General features: G+C 47.6%; 1 protein-coding gene across 1 annotated transcript in view; it reads right to left on the bottom strand.

Annotated features, from left to right (window-relative positions):
• The window catches only part of CDK9 (cyclin dependent kinase 9), a 100,741-nt gene that overhangs the window by 73,214 nt on the left and 3,927 nt on the right, over nt 1-23,600 (bottom strand). The window contains exon 3 of the mRNA XM_069609048.1: nt 18,742-18,823. Within this exon, the coding sequence (XP_069465149.1) occupies nt 18,742-18,823 (82 nt within the window). The remainder of the gene's footprint in view (nt 1-18,741; nt 18,824-23,600) is intronic.

Here is a 23,600-nt window from a genome sequence, read left to right on the forward strand (position 1 = left end):
TCTTCATGGAACCCAGCTCACTTGCGATTTCCCCAACAGCAGGGTGCTCCCAGAAACGTAAGAAATGATGGGTTGGCAAAGACCGCTTTTCATGACAGTACTCCGGTCAGTCCTAGGATTGACATCAATGAACTTACAGTGCATCACACCCAGTGATTCTACCATAACTGACCGATATGAACAAGTACAGCCATCAATCTCAAAGTAAATGTATACAAACTTTTCCCTCTGGGAAGCATGGGGAAAATAGAGCAACTTAGTTAAACACAAAATTAAAAAAGGAGAGTGGAGGCTGGGGCTGAATTCAGATGACAATGCTGCAACGGGTAACATTGGGGCTGAAATCACTTATCTGCCACCGAGCATCCATTACGTTCTTAAAAAGTATACTGTCTTTTTTCTCATCCCCCCGCCCCATCATCAAGCGGCACTTCAGTGGTATGTGCTTGCAAAGTTTTCTTTTACCCATATAATGCATAGTAATATGTAAACAGGAGCTCTCTACTTTCCGGAAATGCTACGAAATGTTTTCCCCACTAACTTATCTCCTACATAAATCTAGAAGATACACCACCAAAAGCAGCACTGCATGTATTTTACCAATCTAAAGCAAGTTTCCAAAAGGTCACCGTCTGCACAGCTGTGCTTATGGCTAGGCTGCACTATTGAAACAGACTCTTTCTAAATCTGCCCGCTTCTACTCTCTGCAATGTTGGGATGGTATCTCCTCTGCACTGAAATGTCTGCAATAGCTCCCAGTGGCTGCGAGGAAGGTGAAACCCCTCTGCATTATGCACAAGGCCTTCTGGGCCCTGGGACCTCCATACCTTCAACTCTCACTTACTATATATCTCTGTGCTCAAGCTCTTCCCTCATTCGCCACCAACTCCCTCAGGGTCAATCGCTTCTGCAAGCAACCAGTTGGTGGTAGATATTTTTTTTCCCGGCTGTGGTGGTCCTGGTCCTCCTCCTCCTGGTCCTCCTCCTCCTGGTCCTCCTCCTCCTGGTCCTCCTCCTCCTGGTCCTCCTCCTCCTGCGGTTACCTGGCAACCCTGATGTCGTGCCTATGCCACCCCCCCTCTCCCCAAAGGCGAATCCTTGCACTGCCTTTCTAGCAAACCCCACACTTGGGGGACTGTTCTCTGTATCCCTAACAGTTCCTCCACCACCTGATGTGTGCACTTATCCTTGCACTTGGCACAATCTTCTACCCATGTACTGCACCTTCCCCTCACCCCACCCATGCACTTGGGCGATGTAAGTCACACCTGGCCTAGTGGGTTCGTTGTCTCGTCTCCCCCTCTGTTCCCCATCCCTTGTCTCATTGCGTTTTGCTAAACGTGTGTATATAGGATCATTACGCATGCCATAGCATACAATCGCACATTATAATATACACAGAATGCATTCATACAGTAGGATGCCAGCCACTTACCTTGTACACTGCACAGGTCCCTTCCCCCCCGCCGCAGTGCCCCACTTACTGCACACTTAAGAAATGATAGCTCCAACAGCACTGCATTCATGTTACGAACTTCAAACAAGTACATACAGTTCATGCATACACCCAGAATGCCTGGCAATTACCTTGCCCACTTCCTCCATAGCCTTCTGCACTTCTTTGTACAAAGAGACCTTCGACTACACTTTTTGCATACACACCACAACCACAAACCTCATTGAGGAGCGTCTTTCGCTCCACAGTCTAATTTCCATGGCTCCCATCCTGAAAATGGCAGGATGTGGCACTGAGTTTTCATGCTAGGAAGGGGTGTGGGGAGATTGGGAAACAGGGTAGGCAATTGGGTCTTTAGTGGTCCCTCTGAAAAGGTTTTAGTTTGTCTTTGTGGTTTTGTGTGTTTGCAAACCACCTGTTTTTTCTCTTTGTACGACTGTTTGCTTCTCCTCCTCCATTCTTTTTACCGTATTATGGGCAACGCTTCGTGCACAGTGTACAAGAAAATGGTAGTGCCAATGGCGGGCATAGAAATGCCATTTGCATGAAATAGTGTAGGTTTTGGAAATGCATTCCCTCATAGTGGGTCGACATGCCATCAGTGCACATAAATGCAGACATGCTTCTGTTCATAAGACCTTCCGAGCTGTGGCTGGGGACAAATTACACCGGCATGGTCCCATACTCCTTTTGGCGACTTTGGCAGTGGGAAAAATCTGCATCACTGCATTCATCAACTTCTTCAGGTGACGGAGCAAACGCCCACACGACTTATAACCCAAATGTAGACCTCCATAATGCACCACGACAACTTCACCAGTACTGATGGAGGCCACATATCTGCAAAGGTCAACAATCCCACCAAAACTGCACGCATTGAGACTGGCCCACAAAGCATCCACTCCTTCCAACCCGAAATTAGCAGCAACGCCTCTTTGCACGGCATACCTGTACAAATCTTGTACACATTTATCACCCACGATCAGCATTGTGCGTCTCTCCATGTCCACCAACCTCATTACACAGAGTATTGGGAGAAAGTAGTACTGCCCCTTCCTGTGAATCACACCTTTGACACATGATTCCATAATTCCCACAGTTCCATTGGCATTCCCACCATGCTGAGAATGGCAGGATGTGGCGCATGCGCTTTCCCAGCTACAGCGAGGGCTGCACCCCAGTAAAGCAGGGACAATCTTCCGACCCCTCTCCACTGTTCTTCCAGCACTCCCTCATTGAAGATTGTAAAATATTCACGCATGTATGCACCAATCACAGCCAAGAAGTATGAATTCAACACTAACATTTCTGTACAGCACTCAGAGTACACGTCGCATGTGCTTCCAAAGCACCTTCCGCACAAAGGTGTGGGGAAAAAAACCACAATGTCGGTGTCCAAAATCGTCCAGAGCGGCACCCATCACGCCTTTGACCATGCACCGAAGTCTCTACTGCTTGCTGACACCCATCACAACATAATGGAGCCATGCATGAGAACATGTGGCCATAAACCACAAATGTAACAGCCAGCGTCACTTCTACCCAACCCCAGCACCAGAACAGCGATGCATGGAAACATGTCACAGTTAGCAGATTCCACAAACTACTGCCTCACCACCCCTACCCACCTACAGGCACAAAGTATTATGTTACTGGCAACCGAACAGCACAATCCTCACAACATTGGGCCTACTCCGAGGAAGCTGCACAAACCAGAATGTCCAAGCACATCGAACATTCACTTCAAACCTACCCTCTCATATATGGACAGTGTTCCAACACTGCATCCAGTGGGCACACTGCAAGACTTTTCACTGCACAATCTCCAGCCATACACCGGAAACCGCAGGATGTTCCAATAATGACCGCACCCATGGAACCAACAATGTATGCACGTCAGCACACTTCTGGTGCTCTATGAAGAGTAAAATGTGTTCCACAATCATTCTGTGAAGGTGACCACCCCCAGAGATGCAGTCAAAACTGCATTGCTGCAGTGGGTGTCGTGAAGGCCTTGGCTTTCAGGTGCATGGCCTACGGCCATTGACCATGCACCCAACAGTCTAGACCTTGGCCACACCCACCACAACGTAATGCAGCCATGCATGGCAACATGTCAACAAGTACCACAGCCACCAGCACTCTTACCCAAGCTAGGCACCGTTATACGGCTATGCATAGAAAGATTCACCTTCTACAAGAATCTACACAGTCTACGGCGCGCCCCTTCCCACTTTCATTCACATACGATGGTGTTAATGCCAACCCAAACAGTATTTGTATGTCAGCTGCCTTCTGGTGCTCTATCAAGTGTACAATGTGTGCCACAACCATTCTGTAAAGGTGAGGAGTGACAGATGTAGTGTAAACTGCATTGCTGCAGTGGGTGTGGGCAAGGCCTAGACTATTGGGTGCATGGCCTATGGCCTTTGGCCATGCACCCAATAGTCTAGGCTTTGCCCACACCCACAGCAACATAATGCAGACATGCATACCATCATGTGCTCATGTACCACACTGCACACGTACCACAGCCACTACTACCAAACCTCCACACCAGAATACCACTACTCATGGAAACATAGCCTCCGGCACCCATACCCACTTTCATTCACATAGTATGTCTCCAAGCTCTCTATTCAGTACAGAAAAGCAATACATTATACTGCAGTACAGAAGTCGCCACTCCGCGTAATGGACACTAAGCAATCCAATGCGATATGCAGTTTAGTCCGTCTCCACTTCTGTTAGGGAGCATTCTCAAAATGTGCTAATTTCCCGTACCTTTTGAGACCACCAGCAACTTTGCTGGATTTCTGGGATTTGATTTTTTACCTGGAAAGTGTGCGAGCCTTTTTTCTCCCACTCATGTATTTTGATGTGTGTTTTACTTTTCTGTTCTTTGGTTATGGTCGTGCCTCCAGATAACGTGCATACTAGGCCTTTTTACGCATGCAAATCTTGTAAATACGACAGCTTTATTATTTTGCTGTGTAAATTTACACACAAGTTTAGGGCAGTGCAAAGGTCAGGTTACTTGACAGAAACCTTCTTTTGGTTTTTATCTGCATGGATGTAATTGCAAGCCATGGATAAACGCCTCTGAAACAGAATGCATGTCTCTGAAGCCTTTCAAAAAAAGAAACTGCACACTGTGATAAAAGGAATGATTTATTTCCATTCAGCTTCTGCATTTTAGGATTGTAATGTTAATAAGATGGAAAACTAAGTTGCAATTGAGAATTAATATTTAGTAACAATTTTTTTTTTTTCTCTCCAATGAAAGCAAACCAGTATTGCACAATTGTATTTTTCAGAGTTCCCGTGCTGTGTGCATAATCATGCAGGGACAGATCATTTTTTACACTTATAATTTACACTCTAATTATAAAAACAGTGTGTAAAATTAGGACTATGCAGTGTCTAGTTTACATCCATTTAACCTTGCAGTCAATGGGTTACATTACTATAAATAGTCAGTGGCAGCCGAGTCTTTGTTCAAGGGCGAGTGATCATCATTACACCAATCACAGGTGTCCAAGCCACTCAAATCTTCAAGACTACAATTAAAAGGTCCAAAACCTGACTCTCCAGAAGTCCAAGCGCTGTTCAGAAACGAACAAATGAAAGTTAAATTTGTAATTGAAATAGAAACTCAGCAAAACCTGTCATGTGATAATACAGATAGGTATTTAACTTTATGCAGTGCTTCATACATGCTTCCTCCAACATCTAGGCACTGTGATTATTATACCTAGGTCCATACTCAGTTAGCCAACCTCTCTGAAGGATGTTAGCCAATAAGATAACTCAGCCGGTTGAGCACTCGTTGCTGCAACCTGTGTGTGATATGTAGGTTGCAGGTTCAAATCCCGGCCAGGCCAACTCTGCCTTTCATCCTTTCAAGGTCAATAAAGGAGTACCGATTTCGGTTTGGTGATAATTGTGATAAATATGTTCTATGTATAAATAACCATTTGACCATGAGATTACATCTAGAATTCAACATGGAGTCTGTCTCTCACTGCACTGTTGTATCATGACATTGGCATACCATTAGGTAGTAATAGCTCCAAGAAAAGAGGACTTTCATTAAACATCAAAAGACAATTCTACTATCGAACCTCAAAACACACAACACAATTCATGCTTGCTTTACTATGTAATTGGCTAGGTTTTTGTGTTTTCAACATTTAAATATATACAGGAGAGATCAAATGGCCAGACCTTAGAGAAATCATGAAAGGTGTATTCTGCCACAATGCAGAAAGCTGCTGCATAGTAATGATTTCCATACAGTTTGTGCACACGTCGGCTGGATGTCCCATACCTTTTACTCTCTTGCAAAGGAGAAAAGTCATTTTTACTCTCAATGTTTAAAAATAGGGAGTAAAATACTCCCACCTCAAAATCTTATCTGGATCACTGGTCATGGTGTTTTAAACAAACTCCGAGGCATCATCTTTTTCTGTGTGTCACACAGCCCCTTCAGTACAAGGGTGTCTTTCAGACTCCCCAAGGTTTAAATACCTTGTCTGGGGCTGACTACCGTCTCCCAGAGCATGTAAAGTTAAATTGACTTTACTGGTCTCTTTAAATTTACTGACCCATCACACACACTATCTTCCTATAGAGTGCTGGAGGGGTTGCCTAGCTTCCCCAGAGTCAAAACACTCATGTAACAGTAAAAGGTTACCCTTTCCTGCTTTAAATAGCGGGTGGCAGTGGTTTAGATCAAACTACCATGGTTTTTCCCGACCGCTAACAGCGGTAGCTTGGGTCAGCCATGTTTTTCAATATGACGCCCAAGACCTATCTGTAAAAACAGACTCCGGTCATCTTTTTTTGCCATTTCTTTTAGGAAAGGTCCTTCTTGTGTTTGTCTTTGCGCGCCAAACCAGGTTTGGTCCCTTTGTTCGTTGGCCTTTGGCAGGCTTCACTGCTGAAGCCCACCTCTGGCGCCCGAGGGTCTGGGGTGGACAGGATGTGAGGAAGGTGCCCGAAACTCCCTGTGCTTAGTCTCCTAGGAGACCTGAATGCACTCTGGCGTGATTGGCCGGCTGTGTGAGTGACAGCCAGGCTCGAATGAATGGGGGAAAACTGTTTAAAAGCATGTCTCTGGGACTTGGAAAGCAGAGTCGACCACTGGAACGAAAGAACCGAAGAGGAGAGGAAGGAAGAGGATTGTTGCAACTCCTGGACGACCGGTGAAGCCCTGCTGCAGGTCCAAATTGCCTGAAACGCGGATGACAAAAGCCCTTCAAGTTTAACTTCGTCCCTTGAGTTTGGTGGGAACAACCAACTCGCAGACCACCTGGATACCGTCCCCATCTGGTCAAATTTTCATCAGAGTGCTGTTGAAAACCGGATAGCCAGAGGGAATGAAACCAGCTTGTGGACTTTAAGGCACTCACACCTTAAACCGACGTCTTGCTACAGCCGGTGGCCTCTTCCCATAGCAGTGCAGGAACCTCCCGACGTCGTCCTTGCCCCCACGACTGAAGCTCAGTAACAGCAAGATCTGCTTGAACTGCCAGGAACAACTGTCTCAGCTACAGCTTTCTTCATTGACAAGGTACTGAGCAAATGCGGTCAGGAAATCTTTTCGGAAATTGAGAAAGTGCGTGAAACTTTCCTCACCTACGAAGGCTTGTCCTTCCCTAAACATTCGTCAAACTTTTGGCCTAGCCAAATCCTTTCAAAATCTGTGGCAAAGACTTAACCGTTATTTACCAGAACTGTGCTATCCTATACAAAAGACTGAACCATTGACTTTGGCCCAGGCCCATTGAGAAGAATTGCTGGTTGTATTTAACTGAAACCGTTTGCCATGCATATGAATGTATTTGGGCTGTCTATTCTTATAACCTTGTCTTTTCCCTCCTTTTTAAAGTATCTGAAGTGCCATTTTGCTGCCACTTCGTTTTGGAGCTAAACTTGTTCATTTACTTACAGGTTGGATTTTTATGGTTTATTGGTGTGTGATATTGAGTTGCTGAAAGTGTAATGTTTTCTAACTGACTTGGGAAATAAATATATATTCCTTTACCAAGAAACCTTGAGTAAGTGTTTATTTGAATCACTGTATTAGTTGGTCCTATGTGTAACTTGTTCTACTGCTCACTCAACTCTTGAGATAAGTCTGGCTGCTCATCCACTGCTACCACTATAACTGTGTAGTGCAGGCTTGTACCAAAGGTGAAATTGTACTGACACTTGCAGTATTAATTGCCTGTAGTGTTGCCAAAGGGTACTGCAGGTGATTCTGCCTAGCACCTTCAATGCACAAACTAATGAAGAATTGCACCCACTTCACACACTGCAGTATCCATGCACAGAGAAGGTGCACTTCATCCCTACCCTCTACATTAAGTCAGTATTGCAACACTGCATTCAGTGGACTCACTGCACAACTGTTCACTCCAGTAGCTGCTATCCACTGTACATTGTGCTAAGAGCACTGCACCCATGCAATCATCCATCTATGCAATGCTGACCACACGGCAACCCCAGGTGAGCTGCAGGGCCCATCTGCCCCACTCTTGCCACCTTGCGGCCATGGTCATGCCACCTTGTGGCCATGGTCGAGCCCCAGACCCCCCCTTGCTTCCTCGTTCCCCCGGCTTCCACTCCCTCCGCCCGCCTCCCGGACCTCCCTCCTCCTGGGATTGGCCTCTCGGGCCGTGTACTCTGTGAGGGCCTGCAGCTTCACTGTGGGAGAACGCCATTACCAGCATTGCGACCCCAGGTCAGCTGCAGGGCCCCTCTGCCCCACTCTTGCCACCTTGTGGCCATGGTCATGGCCATGCCCCCCCTTGCAGCCCTGACCCCCTCGTGTTCCTCGCTCCCAGTGCTCCCCTCTTCCCCTCCCTCTGCCCACCTCCCCGACTCGTGATTGGCTGACTGACTGGTCTTAACTGAACCAACCAAGGCAGCCCTGCAGCTAAGGGCCCCAAGGAAAAGGGCAGCTCCTGCACTGGCGGCACCAAGATGTGACTCCAGGTGTCCGCAAAGGAAGCCAACAGACACCAACAAAACTGTACGTGTGGCATGGGTGGGTGTAGAGCCATTACTCTACTTCAGAAAGCCCTAACCGCTCTACCTTACCTTCCATAATGTACACTGCCATAGACTTACACCGTGCATACTTGGAGATTTGTGAACACCAATCCAAATCCACTCTTGGGTGAACTGTAAATGTTGCATTCCATCACACACTAACATACTAGCCACACCTATAGAGAATGATCAAGATTAGCCTGCATCACTTTTAGACAGGTGTAACAATGTTAGCATGTGCCACACTTAAACGTCATCCTTAATTCAAGCTTCCGTCACTTCCAGACAGTGTTATGAATGTTAGCATGTGCTACACTTGAATGAAACTGTGATGGATGACAAGTGCCACACTTGGATGGAATAGTGAATGATAGCGGGCATCACACCTTGACACAATTGCAAGGACAGCAACGCCAACTAAATAATGCACTAACAACTTCAGCCTTCCGCATACACCTCTCAAACTCTAACAAACAACCACACGCCCAAATACAGCAATCCGCACAAACTTCACTACATTGCAACAAAACAAACCACACAGACTTGCACAACAGCACACGACGACTACCGACCGTAAAACACCCCAAGCCCAGCCAACAGACCCACTGGGCTGAGGCTGCCAACAGCACATCACTGCTCTCTTGCACTTGTCCAGCTTATTCCCACCAACTAACCCCCTCCCCTTCTCCCTTTTTCAGAGCCGCCAGGGGACCACTCCGGTGGTGATAGTGTCAGGTACAAATATCCTTTAACATAACACACACAGAAGGGAGCAATGTGAAACTTAATTCAAACCACGGCACATAGTTGTCGCTGCAAGGCCTCCATCCATGCAACACACCGAAGTACACGCTATCTTATAATGTGCAATGCACCCCCTTCTGCAAATGAGCTCCCACAATTCACCACAGAAATAGGTCTCCGCACCAGCTATCTTGCCGTAACGAAGCCTGCCAGCATGCACAGACATGGGAGGCGGCTGTGCAGAGACCTGCAAATTGGCGCTGTATGCAAGGACACTGCAGGCACATCAACGTCTTAGTCTATTCTATGCTCCCCCTCCGGCCCTTCTGCAGCCACCCCTCCTCCCTCCTGCTCTGCCTTTCCCCTTTTTTCTGCTGACGAGGTTTCGAGAAAAGTCCGATCTATGAAAGTCTCATCAAAACAGGTCCACCCCTGTTCCTCCAAAACTATCAAGGACCACATCGACTCCCTGGCCCCTGCCCTGGCTGACTTCTGCAATCACTCCTTCACCTCTGGAGTCTTCCCATCCCCCCTTAAGCGCTCCCTTGTGCACCCCCTTCTTAAGAAACCCTCTTCCGACCCCTCCTGCCCAGTTAACTATCGCCCAATCTCAATCACTCCCTTCCTGGGCAAGCTCCTGGAGAAACTGGCCAACTCCCAGCTTAATCTCCATGCTGAATCTGTTGGTAGTCTTCATGACCATCAGTCAGGCTTCAGAGCTGCCAGAAGCACAGAAAATGCTCTCCTGAACATCCGTGAGGACCTGCTCTTTAACCTTGACTAACACCCCTTGTGTTCTCATTTTGCTCGACCTCTCTTCTGCCTTTGACACTGTCAACCACACCATCCTGCTCAACCGTCTCCGTGATAACCCGAGTATCATTGGTCAAGTTCTGGCGTGGCTGTCCTCCTTCCTCTCCAATCGACCCTCCCAGGTCCAACTGGGTTCCTTCCTCTCTGACATCTTTTTCTCTACCTAGGGTGTCCCCCAGGGATCTAGCCTCTCCCCCTGGCTGTTCAACCAGTATCTGGCTCTTCTTGCTCACTGCATCGCCGCTCTCTGTCACAACTTTCAGTGCTACGCGGATGATACCCAGCTCATTTTCAGGCTACCCTCGGCCTCCTCTTCCCCTTCCCTCATCTCTGACTGTCTCTCTGCTATCCAGGAATGGTGTGCCGCCAATGACCTCTGCCTTAATGCCAGTAAGACAGATTCTACTCATCGGCACACCCACTCTCTCCTTCCTTGCAGCTCCTGGCCGGCCTCCCTTGGCCCTCTTCCTGCTCCTACCTGCAAGGCAAAAAACCTTGGGGTCATTTTCGACTCCACACTCTCTCTCCTCACATATCTGACGTCTCTAAGAAGTCACACTACCAGCTACACCTCCTCAGAGGTATCCTTCCTTTCCTCTCCTTTCCCCAGAAGCTCACCGTCTCCAGAGCCCTGGTTCTCTCGAAGCTGGACTACTGTAACAGCCTCCATTTAAATCTTCCTGCCTCTACTCTCCGTCCTTTGCAACTCATCCAGAACAGGACTGCGAGACTTGTCCTTGGCCTCAAGCTTAGGGGCCATATCTCTCCAGGACTGAAATCACTACACTGGCTCCCAGTGGCTGAGAGGATCAAGTTCAAACCCCCCTGCATTGTCCACAAGGCCTTCTGGGGCCTTGGGCCAAAATACCTTCAACTCCCACTTTCGAAATATCTTCCTTCTCGAGCTCTTCGCTCATCCCCCTCAGGGTCAGCCGCTTCTCCAAGCAACGAGCTGGGGGTAGATCTCTCTCTGCAGCAGGGGCCTCCCTCTGGAACAGCCTTCCTGCCTCCCTGAAACTTGAGAACCATCTACGGTTCCGGAAGCACCTCAAAACCTTCCTATTTGCCTCTGCTTTCTCTCCCTCTCTCCCCCGCTAAAATCACTGAACCTGCACTGAATCTGCTACTGCGCCGCGCACCGATCTCGGTCCTTGGCCCAACCACTCTTCCCTGCACTGCCTACCTGCACTACGGGACTGTCTCTGTATCCTCCAGCTCCTTCTCCCGGCACTTACCTTGCACTTGCCACCAGCTGGCCCTATTATTTATCTTGTATTCTACTACCCATGTACTGCACTTTCCTTGCACTTGCCACCAGCTGGCCCTATTATTTATCTTGCATTCTACTAACCATGTACAGCACTTTTCCCCCCTCTCCCCTTCCCCTTGCACTTTTCCCAGTCCCCTCTACCCTTCCACTATCTGAATGACACCTGGCATAGTAGGATCGTTGTCTGTCTCCCCTTGTTCCCCCCCTGCCTCGTCACGCCTTGAAACATTTACGTATAGGCGCGTTACAAATGCCATATCATACCATATCACCTATTGACACATCTCAGATGATTCAGTTCTCACTCCCCCACCCTTTCCAGCCCCTCTTCCCACCACCACATGCCGTAAATTATGTTAGTCAGTCCCATTTCGGCAGCGTTTCCCAAAAACTTTGATGCAAGCTACGCTTCTCTCCAGCCAACCACCGTCTGCGTCCAAAGTTCGCCGCCAGCATGGCGTACTGTAAGCCAATGAGCCTTCTATCCGCGGAGCGAAAAGGGAAATGGTTTAGCGGAGCAGAGCCAGATTTCACTGATTTTTTTGAGGCGTACATTTAAGTTCTTTGCAACAAAAGTACTGGTCGAATTTCCACCAAACACATAAAAGCACGCTTTCTAACCCAAGTCCCCGCTCCTGCCGCAAATTTGGTACAGATCCGTCCACCCGTTCGACCTGTAGCCATGCGCAAAGTTTTTCCCCATTCAGTCTATGGAAGAAAAAAAAAATGTTGAGACCACCCTTTAACTTTCAACCCCCACACCCAGCCCCCCTGCACGAAACCTTGCCGAATAAATTCAGAGCGGGCCAGGTAGGTTTTTTTGCAAAGTTTGGTGAGGATTCCTCCAGGGGGAGTGAAGTTATAAACCGCTGAAAAAGTGGTCTTCCTATGACTTCTATGACTTTAGCAACTTAACCATAACTACACGCCCGCTACCGCAGGCCGTGTCATAAAGAACAAGTGGTGTCATGACGCTACTCAATGAAGGAACAGAAGCTTGCATCAAAACAGATGAAAGCTTGCTGCCAGCCAGGAAAGACTGGGCAACCCCCTGTGCCCCGGGAAAATCATCAACGGGGAGCTGGTCATTGATACGAGCGAAGTCTTGGTGGTCAGAAGCTAAATTAAATGGAGTTTGGTGCCCTCAAGACATGCGTGTGGCCAGAATGTACATTCAACTAATATTAACCAGCGGAGGACAAATAAGACACCAGTGGCAGAGTCTGACTCTGGGAGACTCTGCTGGAGCATGTGTGAATCCATCCAGAATTATTTAAGTTTGGGGGCACCCAGAAGAGGAGGATGGGTACTCTTGCCACTGCGTGGCAGTAAATCCCTTACGTTCACACTGTAATCCAGCAGGAAAGTGACAAACTGCCGAGAGAGGTCAGTGCAAACTTCCAAAACCTGTAGAGGTGGATTTGTTGGTGATCCCTCTCGGACTGAAGGTTAAGTGTCCTTCAGACCCAGTGGGTGAGAAGGAAAACCCCGTTCTGAACAGAACATGTGCTGCAATGACCGCTGCACCATTTTAAGTACAAATGTGGCAGACAGAGTTCAATCGACGCTTCACAGTAGTGGATACTGGTGTAAATTGACCAGAGGAAACATTTAACATCCTGTGAAAGTTAGCATTCCTGCCAAGCTCCTTTGTTCCAGCAGCACCATTCGTTAAGGACCTGCAAAATAGTTCATCAGAAGCATGATGTTCTCGCCCTGGGAAAGGGAGAATTTTAGAATATGGCCACTGCCAGGTAACTAGGTACAAGCCCATGAATGCAATGAAATTAGCATGATTCACTGCAGGCAGCCGACGCGAGGTAAGGAAGCCCATCTGGGCACCCGCATACTATTTTTGGGAGCCAACTAGGCCCCCAGGCCCACCGAGCGTCCCTCTCCCACCCTGCACCCTCTTCCTGGTCTCCGCTCCCCTGCCGCCTCCCAACCCGCCCATCCCCGTTCTGATTGGGCGGTGAGCCCTTAATCACTGGTCCTCCCAGGGCAGCCCTCAGCCTGGCAGCCCCCTGCGGCTAAGGCCCCCAAGGCCAAGGGCGGCTCCAACAAGGCGGCTCCAGGTGGTGTCAGCAGGGGTAGCCAGTGGCCAGCCGTCAACCAGCAACTACAAGGACCCGTAAGGTAGGGTGGCTTGGGTTGGGGAGAGGTACAACTCTACCCTAGATACCTGACCACTAGGCAAAACCAATGTCGATCAATGTAATTACCGGCCATTGCCCCAAACTGCATGGATAGCAGGGCCTCTGTGCCCAAATTGCATTGTGTAATCCCAAACTGCATTGTTAGGCCTCTCTCCCACTGTACAGGTGTCTCAAACTTAGCAGGGCCTCCGTGCCCAAATTGCATTGTGTAATCCCACACTGCATTGATAGCAAGGCCTCTGTGCCCAAAGTGCATTAGGTTTGATCCCAAACTGCACCGTTAGGCCTCTGTCCCACTATACAGGTGTCTCAAACTTGGCAGGGCCTCTGTGCCCAAGGGGCATTGTGTGATCCCAAACTGCATTGATAGGCCGCTTAGTAAAAGAGAGCCACAGAGAACACCCAGCTTAATAACCCTTACCATCCCGCTTCCCCTCCTAGGACAGCGACTGAACGAGCGGTCAACCCCAGCTGGAATACCACCCATAAACAAACGGACCCAAACTAGTAGCGGACACCCCCTCACCAGCCACTACACCACATGACAACTGGTCCAAAACAGGACCAACTAGACGTAACCAAACAAAGACTAAACAATTCTCAATCCCACAATGCCGCGCAAACGACCAATTCCGAGGAAAAGACGAAGAGACGAAAGAACAAACACGCCGGAACAGCAACCTAGAACAACCATAGACCGGACCGCCACAGGCAGGAACCCAAACCGAAGGAACTCTGAGAGAAGAGAAAAATCCCTCTACCTAACTCCATACCTCGCAGACAACTGGCCACCACGGCAATCCAACCCAACATCAGAAGCAGCAACATCAATCAACCTAACACAAGCAAGTAGAAGGATGACCAAAACAACATACAGACGAGCGACCCAATAACACCCTACATCACCAAAGCAAGAGGAACTTCCAATCAACAACCACAACCCCCGGAAGTCGAACCCGATGAAAACACAAAAAACTCAAAGACAAAACCTAGAAGAACTCTTCGAAGACGCAGACATCCCAAACCCTGCAGCCCAAGTGGCCGACCAAGAAGGAAACCTCAACACCGGGCGGAAGACGACCCCGACAAAACCCAAACCAAACACCTCCAAACTTCACTGCAATCTAATAAACGCAAGATCCATATCAAAACACTCAGAGATCTTCGACCTACTCGACGACAACGGCATTGACATCCTGTTCATCACAGAAACATGGAAGGACAACAACTACAAAATCACACTCCAAAGCTGCCTTCCGACAGACTTCAAATGCCTACAAATAAACAGAAAAAACAAAAAAGGAGGAGGCATCGCTATAGCATTCAAAGAACATCTGAAAATAAAAACTGTCGAACCACTCAACATCCTCAACTGCAAAACCATGGTAATACACCTAACAGCAAGCCCAAAAACCATCACCACATTCATCCTGTTATACAGACCACCAACATATGATGCAACATTCGTCGATCACTTCATAGAAGCCATCTCCAACTTAGCCATCGACCACGAACACCTAATCATCCTGGGGGACTTCAACATCTGGTTTGAAGACAGCCACGCCAACTCCCAAAACTCACTAATTGAACAACTCACCACCATGAAACTACGACAACTAGTCAAAGGAGCAACGCACTCAGCAGGTCACACCCTAGACGCAATTTTCGCCAAAGAAAAACTATCACCACGGCACCTCCGATACAAATACTATGGAGCGACCACCTCATCATCCCATTCGTGATCACTCTGCCTACCCAAACCTACATCCAACACCCGAAACTCACAACCACCACCAAAAGAAACTGGAAACACTTCAAAAAAAGCAACCTATTCGAACAACTGGAATTAACGAAACCCTCAACTACAGAACTGGAGCTAGCTGACCTAGACGGCACAAATGGACTCCAGATACGATAGACAAGATTGCCCCAGAAAAAACGTTCACCCCATCAAAAAAAAAAAAAAAAAAAAGAGCAATGGCAAAATGGTTCACCCCACTACTAAACGACATGAAAAAGGAAAAAAGAAAGGTGGAATTGGAATGGAGGAAAGAATACAACCCCGGGAAAAAAAACACTGTACCAGAAACAAATCTGTGCATACAAGAATGAAATTCAAAAAGGCAAAGAAAATACATTACGATGGCAGAATCAACAATGCCACCAACACACAAAAAGAAATGTTTAGCATCATTGGAGAAACGAGAAACCCACCAGGCTGTGATAACACCCCAAACCCCCTCTGAAAAACTATGCAACGACCTGGCAGATCACTTCAAAAAAATAAATAAATAAAACGACATCCGGCAAACCATACAAAAGCGACCGACCAACCACTACATATAACCCAACGAACCCAACTCGCAACCACAACACAAACTCCGAAGCTTTCCTGAAATATCAGCAGAGGCATTCGCCATGCTGGTTAAATGAAGCAAGAAAGTGGGATCACCTATGGACCCATGTCCCCCAGACATCTACAAATCGATCCTCGCGCAAGGATCGCCAGCAGAACACTACAGAAACCTCTATCACTATCAACAGGGACTGTACCGAAGATCTTCAAATCAGCATACATCAAGCCACTCTTAAACACAAATGGTGACGTAGATGACCTTTCCAACTACAGGCCGATCTCTAACATCCCCTACCCAGCGAAACTCCTAGAAACCTACGTATATAAACTAACCCAAGAACAACACCTGCTGGACCAAGCTAAAATCGGTTTCAGACCCGCAAGAGGAACGGAAACGGCACTACTATCCATCTGGGAAACCTCAAAACTAACGCGACTCAAACACTACCTCAGCCCTTATTCTGCTCGACCTCTCTGCAGCCTTTGACACAGTTAACCACGACACCCTGACCAAAAGACTAGAAAACATAGGCATGACAGACAGCACTACGCTGGACCAAATCATTCCTAACAGGCAGAACAGAAACCATATGGATAAAACCTTTCTAATCCACTCCACGAGTTAGCGATTGACGAGTACCACAAGGATCCTCACTATCTCCACTATACTTCAACACCTACCAGACTCCGGGCATCAGAATCTTCAAAAAATACAACATTACATGTTACAACTACGCAGATGACACTCAGATCATCTACAAAATCAAAGACACCGATGCCGACCATTCAACCCTTACCGACTGTCTAAAAGAAGTCTTCGACTGGATGGATGCCAACAACCTGAAAATCAACCCAGGAAAGACAGAAATCATGATCGTATCCAAAGACCATGAGAACGAAACCACCATCCCGTGGCCTACGGAAATGGGAAACTCACCAACACCATCGAAGGTAGTAAAAAATCTGGGAGTCCTAATGGACAACAACCTAACCCTGGAGCCACAAATAAATGCAACAGTGAAGAAATGCTTTTTCCTCCTCCGAACGGCAAGAAGAATTCTACCTTTCCTCTCCTTCGCGAACAAAACACTCACTATCGCCACCCTAATCATGTCTACAGTAGACTATGCAAACAGCCTCTACCTCGGAACACCTGAATACCTCTTGAAGAAACTGCAACGGATCCAAAATGCAGCAGCAAGACTACTCCTCAAACTATCCAGAAGAGATCGCATCACTCCAGCCCTAAAAACCCTACACTGGCTCCCAGTTAAACATCGCATCACCTTCAAAACAATGCGCATAACACACAGGGCAATCAGCGGACAAGGAGCAGAATTCCTACAAAAGAAAATAACAGTCTAAAAACCAACGAGACCGCTCCGATCGAGCAACAAATTCCGCCTGGAACTCAAACCATACCTCAAGAAAAAACTTGGAGGTACCTCCATCTACCACTTAGCCGCAAAAACCTGGAACAACATCCCAAAGGAAATAAGAAACACTGAATACCACCTAAAATTCAGGAAATCACTAAAAACCTGGCTCTACAACACCACAGACTAAACCTGGAAAACGAAACTGGTAAAAAGGATAACTAAATTGGAAAGACACGGACATCCCTGACCGGGGAGAGTAAAGCCCACGGCAGCTGGAAGGGCGACATCGGATAGACAGGAACACAGGCCCCGACAATCCCACCAACACTTTCGCCCGCCCCTTAATTTAAATTACCGCCAGGTACCACATTGGTGTGGAATTATCGAGACACTGGCAACTTCGCCCACTACCCGAGAGGTTGTCATTGGCAGGCCCACTAGAGTCTAAATGGAGGATAAGGGGAGCCATCAGAGAGCATATTAGAGGCGGGGACTAGAGGAGTATGGAACTGCATGCCAGTCAGACCCAGATCAGGACAGAGCCGCAACAGGGGAGACTACACAAGCCGAGCGCTTCAATTCAGGATATAGACGCAAACTAACCAACCCTACTAACAATTTCCCTTTCTGCATACACCTCTCAAACTCCAAACCAAACACAACCAAACCTACAACACAACAAACCGCACAAACTTCACTACATGGCAACAACAAAACAAAACCACACAGCCTTGCACAACAGTACACGACGACTACCGGCCGCAAACACCCCAGGCCCAGCCAACAGACCCACCGGGCTGAGGCCGCCAACAGCACATCACTGCTCTCTTGCACTTTTCCTGCTTCCTCTCACTAACTCATCCTCTCCTCCTCTTTCAGAGCTGCCAGAATGCCAAGGGACCACTACGGTGGTGATAGTGCGCGGTACAAATGTCCTTTAACATTAACACGAAGGAATTGCAGAGAACCCTATGATAAGAAGTTAAGCTATCGTGGGTTTAGAAGTAATGGGATATTCATGGGGCTGATGCAGTGCATACATTCAGGGTTTGGTCTAACTAGCAAGGATCCGAGTGCAGATTTTGCAGACGTTGTGATGAAGGTGGGAGTAAGAACGCTGGAATAAGTGGATGGGCCAAAGCAAATTAGGTCTTTCTGGGCTAGCAGAGAGTTAATTACACGGCCCAAGCATTTTCTTTCTAACATCACAAAACCAGTCATCTTTCCAACAGCTATTCAAGCTGCCTGCCAACGCCCACCTGGTGCTACTTCAGGACCGAGCAGTAGTTTAGTTTATTTACTTATAAGGCGCACCTAACCCTGGAGTAAATGGGCGCATGAACTTGATACATAGGTGCAAACAAACAGAAATGACATGGAGGTAGAATACAAGGCAGGCCAGAGTAGAAACAAAACCAATATTCCAGCCCAGTTCCTCAACACCCACCCATTCCTCCATGTGAAACAACCGACAACCCAAGTTTGTACAGTTCATGCCTGTCGCTTACCCCTTCCTTCTCATTCTCCATCAGAACTTTCTTCAAAGCCACTTTCTTCCCTGTGTGTCGATGTTTAGCCTTGAACACCTCCCTGTACAGGAAAAGAAAAGTAGGTAATAATCAGTTACAGTGAGGAATGTGCAGCTATTCCAGGAAGAAAAGTGATCAGGGATGTCCCTTGAAAACAGCTTTTGAGTAGGAGGGAGAGGGCAGGGAGGTTTGTCCCAGTGGCATGGGTTCTCTATATCTTTTTTTTTTTTAAGGGAGGCCTACTTTGAATTGGTCAAACGGCCTCTGGTGATCTCAGTGTGACAAAAGGCTACTGAGCAGCATTACTTTTTTGCAACTATGGGCAGATGTTTGCATTGGGAATAGAGGCGGGTCACGCTCAACATATATCGGCCAGCTTAACATACATTAGATAGTATTGTAATATGGCACCTGTATAGTGCCTACCACCATCGGCATGGTCTCAGACCACTGTCGGGTTGAACTCCCATCAGAAGACCGCAGTCAGATGCGATAGGTGAAGAAATTATTTCTAAAGAGGTATGTTCATTTTTGCAAGCACGAAGGTGGGTAGTGAGTGGCTAGGTCCCTAGCACCAACCCACAGTTAATCAGTTGAGGGAATGGGTGCTGGGACAAATTGTCTGGTGAGTGGGAATCAGATGGGTGCGATTTAGGTGAACAGCTGGTCAAAATTTTGTGTGGGTCTCTGCTGTATTCTATGGCATGCAGTGATGCGTGTGTGTAATAAGGGTTTACTGAGAGGTACGTAGGCGAGTAGGCCATGCAGGATACAGTTTATGTTTCGTTGTGATGGCATCCTTGACGTTCCATTAAAGAGAGACTGACACCTGGTTGTAAAGATTGCAGAGCTTATCGTAAGGCTTGACTGGGATGGACTCAATGGGGTTGGTGCTATGTCCCATCTTGTCGGGAGATGGGCCGTGTCCATCACGCTGTCAAAGGAAACAGCCAGGTTTTGTTAGAGTGTTTCCTGAAGGTGAGGATCTATGCGACAGATGGTTGAAGGGATCGAGTTCCAGATGGTGGGCACTTGAACTGAGAAAGAGGAGCCCCCTATTCTTGCTTTTGTCCAGTGGTACATGGGCTATAAATAAGCCCATGTATGAGGAGCTATGGCCGTACAGCCTGGTTAGCACCAGGGCTATACAGAAACCCATTTGAGAGGAGCTGCTATAGGCCAGCTGTTAGGTAGAATCACCCGCAGTATCCTTGGGAACACTACAATTTCACCTTTGGTACAAGCCTGTACTACACAGTAAAGTGGTAGCGATGGCTGAGCAGCTAGACCTCTCAAGAGGTCAAGTGAGCAGTAGAACAAGTTACACAAAGGACCAACAAATACAGGGATTCAAAAAAACACTGACTCAAGGTTTCTTGGTAAAAGAATATACATTTATTTACTCAGTCAGTTAGAAAACATTAGAATCGCATAAGCAGCTCAATATCACACACTAATACACCACAAAAATCCAACCGTTAAGTAAATGAACAAGTTTAGCTCCCAAATGAAGTGGGAGCAAAATGGCACTTCAGATACTTAATAAAAGGAGGGAAAGACAAGGTTAAAAGAATAGACAGCGCAAATACATTCATAGGCAGGGCAAAGGGTTTCAGTTAAACACAACCAGCAATTCCGCTCAGTAGGCCTGGACCAAAGTCAACGGTTCAGTCTTTTGTATAGGCTAACACAGTTCTGGTATGTAACGGTTAAGTCTTTGACACAGACTTTTAAAGGATTTGGCTAGGCGAAAGTTTGACGAATGTTATGGGAAGGACAAGCCTTCGTAGTTGAGGAAAGTTTCACGCACTTTCTCGATGGCCGAAAAGATTTCCAGACCACGTTTGCACAGTACCTGGTCGATGAAGAAAGCTGTAGTCGAGGCAGTTCGAGCAGATCTCGCTGTTACTGAGCTTCAGTCCCGGGGACAAGGAGGACGACGTCGGGAGGTTCCGGCACTGCCCAGGGAAGAGGCCAAAAGCTCTAGCAAGACGTCGGTTTAAGGAGCGAATGCCTTAAAGTCCACAAGCTGGTTTCCTTCCCTCTGGCTATCCGGTTTTCAACAGCACTGATGAGAATTCGACCATATGGGGGGGGGACGGTGTCCAGGTGGCTTGCGAGTTGATTGTTCAAAGAAGTTAACCTTGAAGGGCTTCTGTAGTCCGAGTTTCAAGCAATTCGGACCTGCAGGAGGGCTTCACCGGTCATCCAGGAGTTGCAGCTGTCCTCTTCCTTCGTTCCAGTGTTCGACTCTGCTTTCCAAGTCCCAGAGACCTGCTTTTAAACAATTTTCCCCCATTCATTCGAGACTGGCTGTCACTCACACAGCAGGGTGGCTGCCCTTGCCGGAGAGCAAGCCGGCCAATCAAGCCAGAGTGCATTCAGGTCTCCTAGGAGACTAAGCACAGGTCGGGCACCTCCCTCACATCCTGTCCACCCCAGACACCCTGGCGCCAGATGAGGGCTTCAGCACCGAAGGCCAACGAACAAAGGGACCAAACCTGGTTTGGCGCCCAGAGAAAGACAAGAAGGACCTTCCCGAAAAGGAATCGTGAAAAAAGATGACAGGAGTCTGTACATGGCCGACCCAATTTTTAGCTACTATTGTTAGCGGTCAGGAAAAATCATGGTAGTTTGAGCTAAACCACTGCCACCAGCCATTTAAAGTAGGAAAAGGTAACATTTTACTGTTACATGAGTGTTTTGACTCAGGGGAAGCTAAGCAACCCCTCCAGCACTCTATAGTAAGATAGGGTGTGCTGGGTCAGTACATTTAAAGAGACTATAGCAAAGTCAATTTAACTGTACATGCTCTGGGAGACGGTAGTCAGTCCCAGAAAAGGTATTTAGACCTTGGGAAGTGTGAAAGACAACTCTGTACCACTGCACTGAAGGTGCTCTGGGACACAGGAAAAGATGATGCCAATGGAGTCGTTTTAAAATCCATAACCAAAGAACACAAAAGTAAACCACACATCAAAATGCATGGAAGAGTGGGGTGGGGGAAAGATGCATGCTCTTCCCAGGTAAAAAAATCAAATACTAGAAATCCAGCAAAGTTGCTGGGGGTCTCAAAAGGTAAGGGAAATTAGCACATTTGTAGAATTCTCCCTAACACCATCCCAGTTAGCACTAGCACGATACAGAAACCCATGTATGTGGAGCTGCAGTAGGCCAGCCCAATTAGCACAACGGCTATACAGAAACCAATGTAGGAGGAGCTAAAAGGCCAAAGAGAAACCCAGGTATGAGGTGCTGTAGTTGGACAGCCCAGTTAGCACCAGGGCTAAACAGAAACCTGTGTATGAGAAGCTACAAATATAGAACGGTATACAGTGCGTATAACGACATTAAAATAGTGACAAACTCCTTCAGTGAAACATAAGGACACAAATGTCAAATTTGAAATAATAGTATATGTGGGGGTGGCGTAATGGATTAAAAAGGGCTCAAGGGGGTACCCCAAAATAAAATATTTTACACTTGAGTCACTGAAAAATCTGTACGGAAATCTAAATTAGTCTTTGAAGAAGTTCATGCAGTCTAATAATGTCCATCCTCACATCAGAATGAACACATGCCATCGGCAAACAGTACACGCCCAGAGCCACCCAAAAGTCACAGAAGAATCTTCTGCAAGACGCACGTGCTCCCACTGCAGGGGCACCCCGTATGATCTTCCAGATGTCCAGGATCTGCTGAAAGACGCACCCCGCATGATCTTCCGGCTGTCCAGGATCTGCCACAAGACGCACGTGCTCCCACTGCAGGGGCACCCCGCATGATCTTCCGGCTGTCCAGGATCTGCCGCAAGACGCACGTGCTCCCACTGCAGGGGCACCCCCATGATTTTCCGGCTGTCCAGGATCTGCATCAAGACGCACGTGCTCCCACTGCAGGGGCACCCCGCATGATCTTCCCGGCGTCCAGGCCAAGGATATGCATGCCGGAAGCGCAACAAACGATACCGCTTTTCCAAAGTGTGCAGTTTGCGGCCAAATGATCTGAGAGGGTCTGCAGTAAAGAGGCTGGAGTCACGTGCATGGGAGATATCCGAGCTGAAACATGACTCACGCAAAGGTGCAGTATTCTCCATATACAAGATCTAGAAAGAGTCGAGATAAGTCAGGTATGGCGACCACACCGAAGGCCGCCGAAAGGTCTAGCAAAATCAGAATACCCGAGCCTCCTTGATCAAGTCAGTCATTGCAACGACCACCCCCATTTCTGTCCAGCAGCAGAGCCTACAACCGGCGCAGTAATGTCCGGTAAATTCTGCGCTTCCACATAGGACTGCAATTGACTTCCATCAATGTGCTTACATAGGGGAGCAACGAAATAGGCTGGTAGTTGGACCAGCCGAGAAGGTCTAAAGAGGGGGTTTCAGCAGTGGGGACACTGCAAACCTCTGCTTGCAGCAAAGGAGCCACGTGAAACTCGTTGCTATCTCCTGTACAGCATGCCTGCTCATTTTCACGGTTTCTATGAACTTCAGGAACTGATGAAAGAGTTATCAAAACGTGCATTTCGGATTTCTCCATTAACAATACAACCCCCCCCCCCCAAAATTCAAACATGGGGAGGAAGGATAGCTCAGGGGCAACATGTCTGTCTTGGAAACAAGACAATGCAGCTCCACACAGGTTCGAATCCCGATCCTGCGCTTAGAAACCACTCGCTGGCATTAAGCGCATTATAAATGAATACAACATCATAAAACCCAGTTTTAAATCTTCCAACTTCAAACAGATTTTTGAAACCAGGAAGTCTGATACATTTCAGGGCGGGTAAAACATAAGTCTATTCGACTGCGTTGTGCAAGATATGGGTTCTCATGT

The sequence above is a fragment of the Ambystoma mexicanum genome, chromosome 8, assembly GCF_040938575.1.
Source record: "Ambystoma mexicanum isolate Mex_15411 chromosome 8, UKY_AmexF1_1, whole genome shotgun sequence".
Classification (NCBI taxonomy): domain Eukaryota; kingdom Metazoa; phylum Chordata; class Amphibia; order Caudata; family Ambystomatidae; genus Ambystoma; species Ambystoma mexicanum.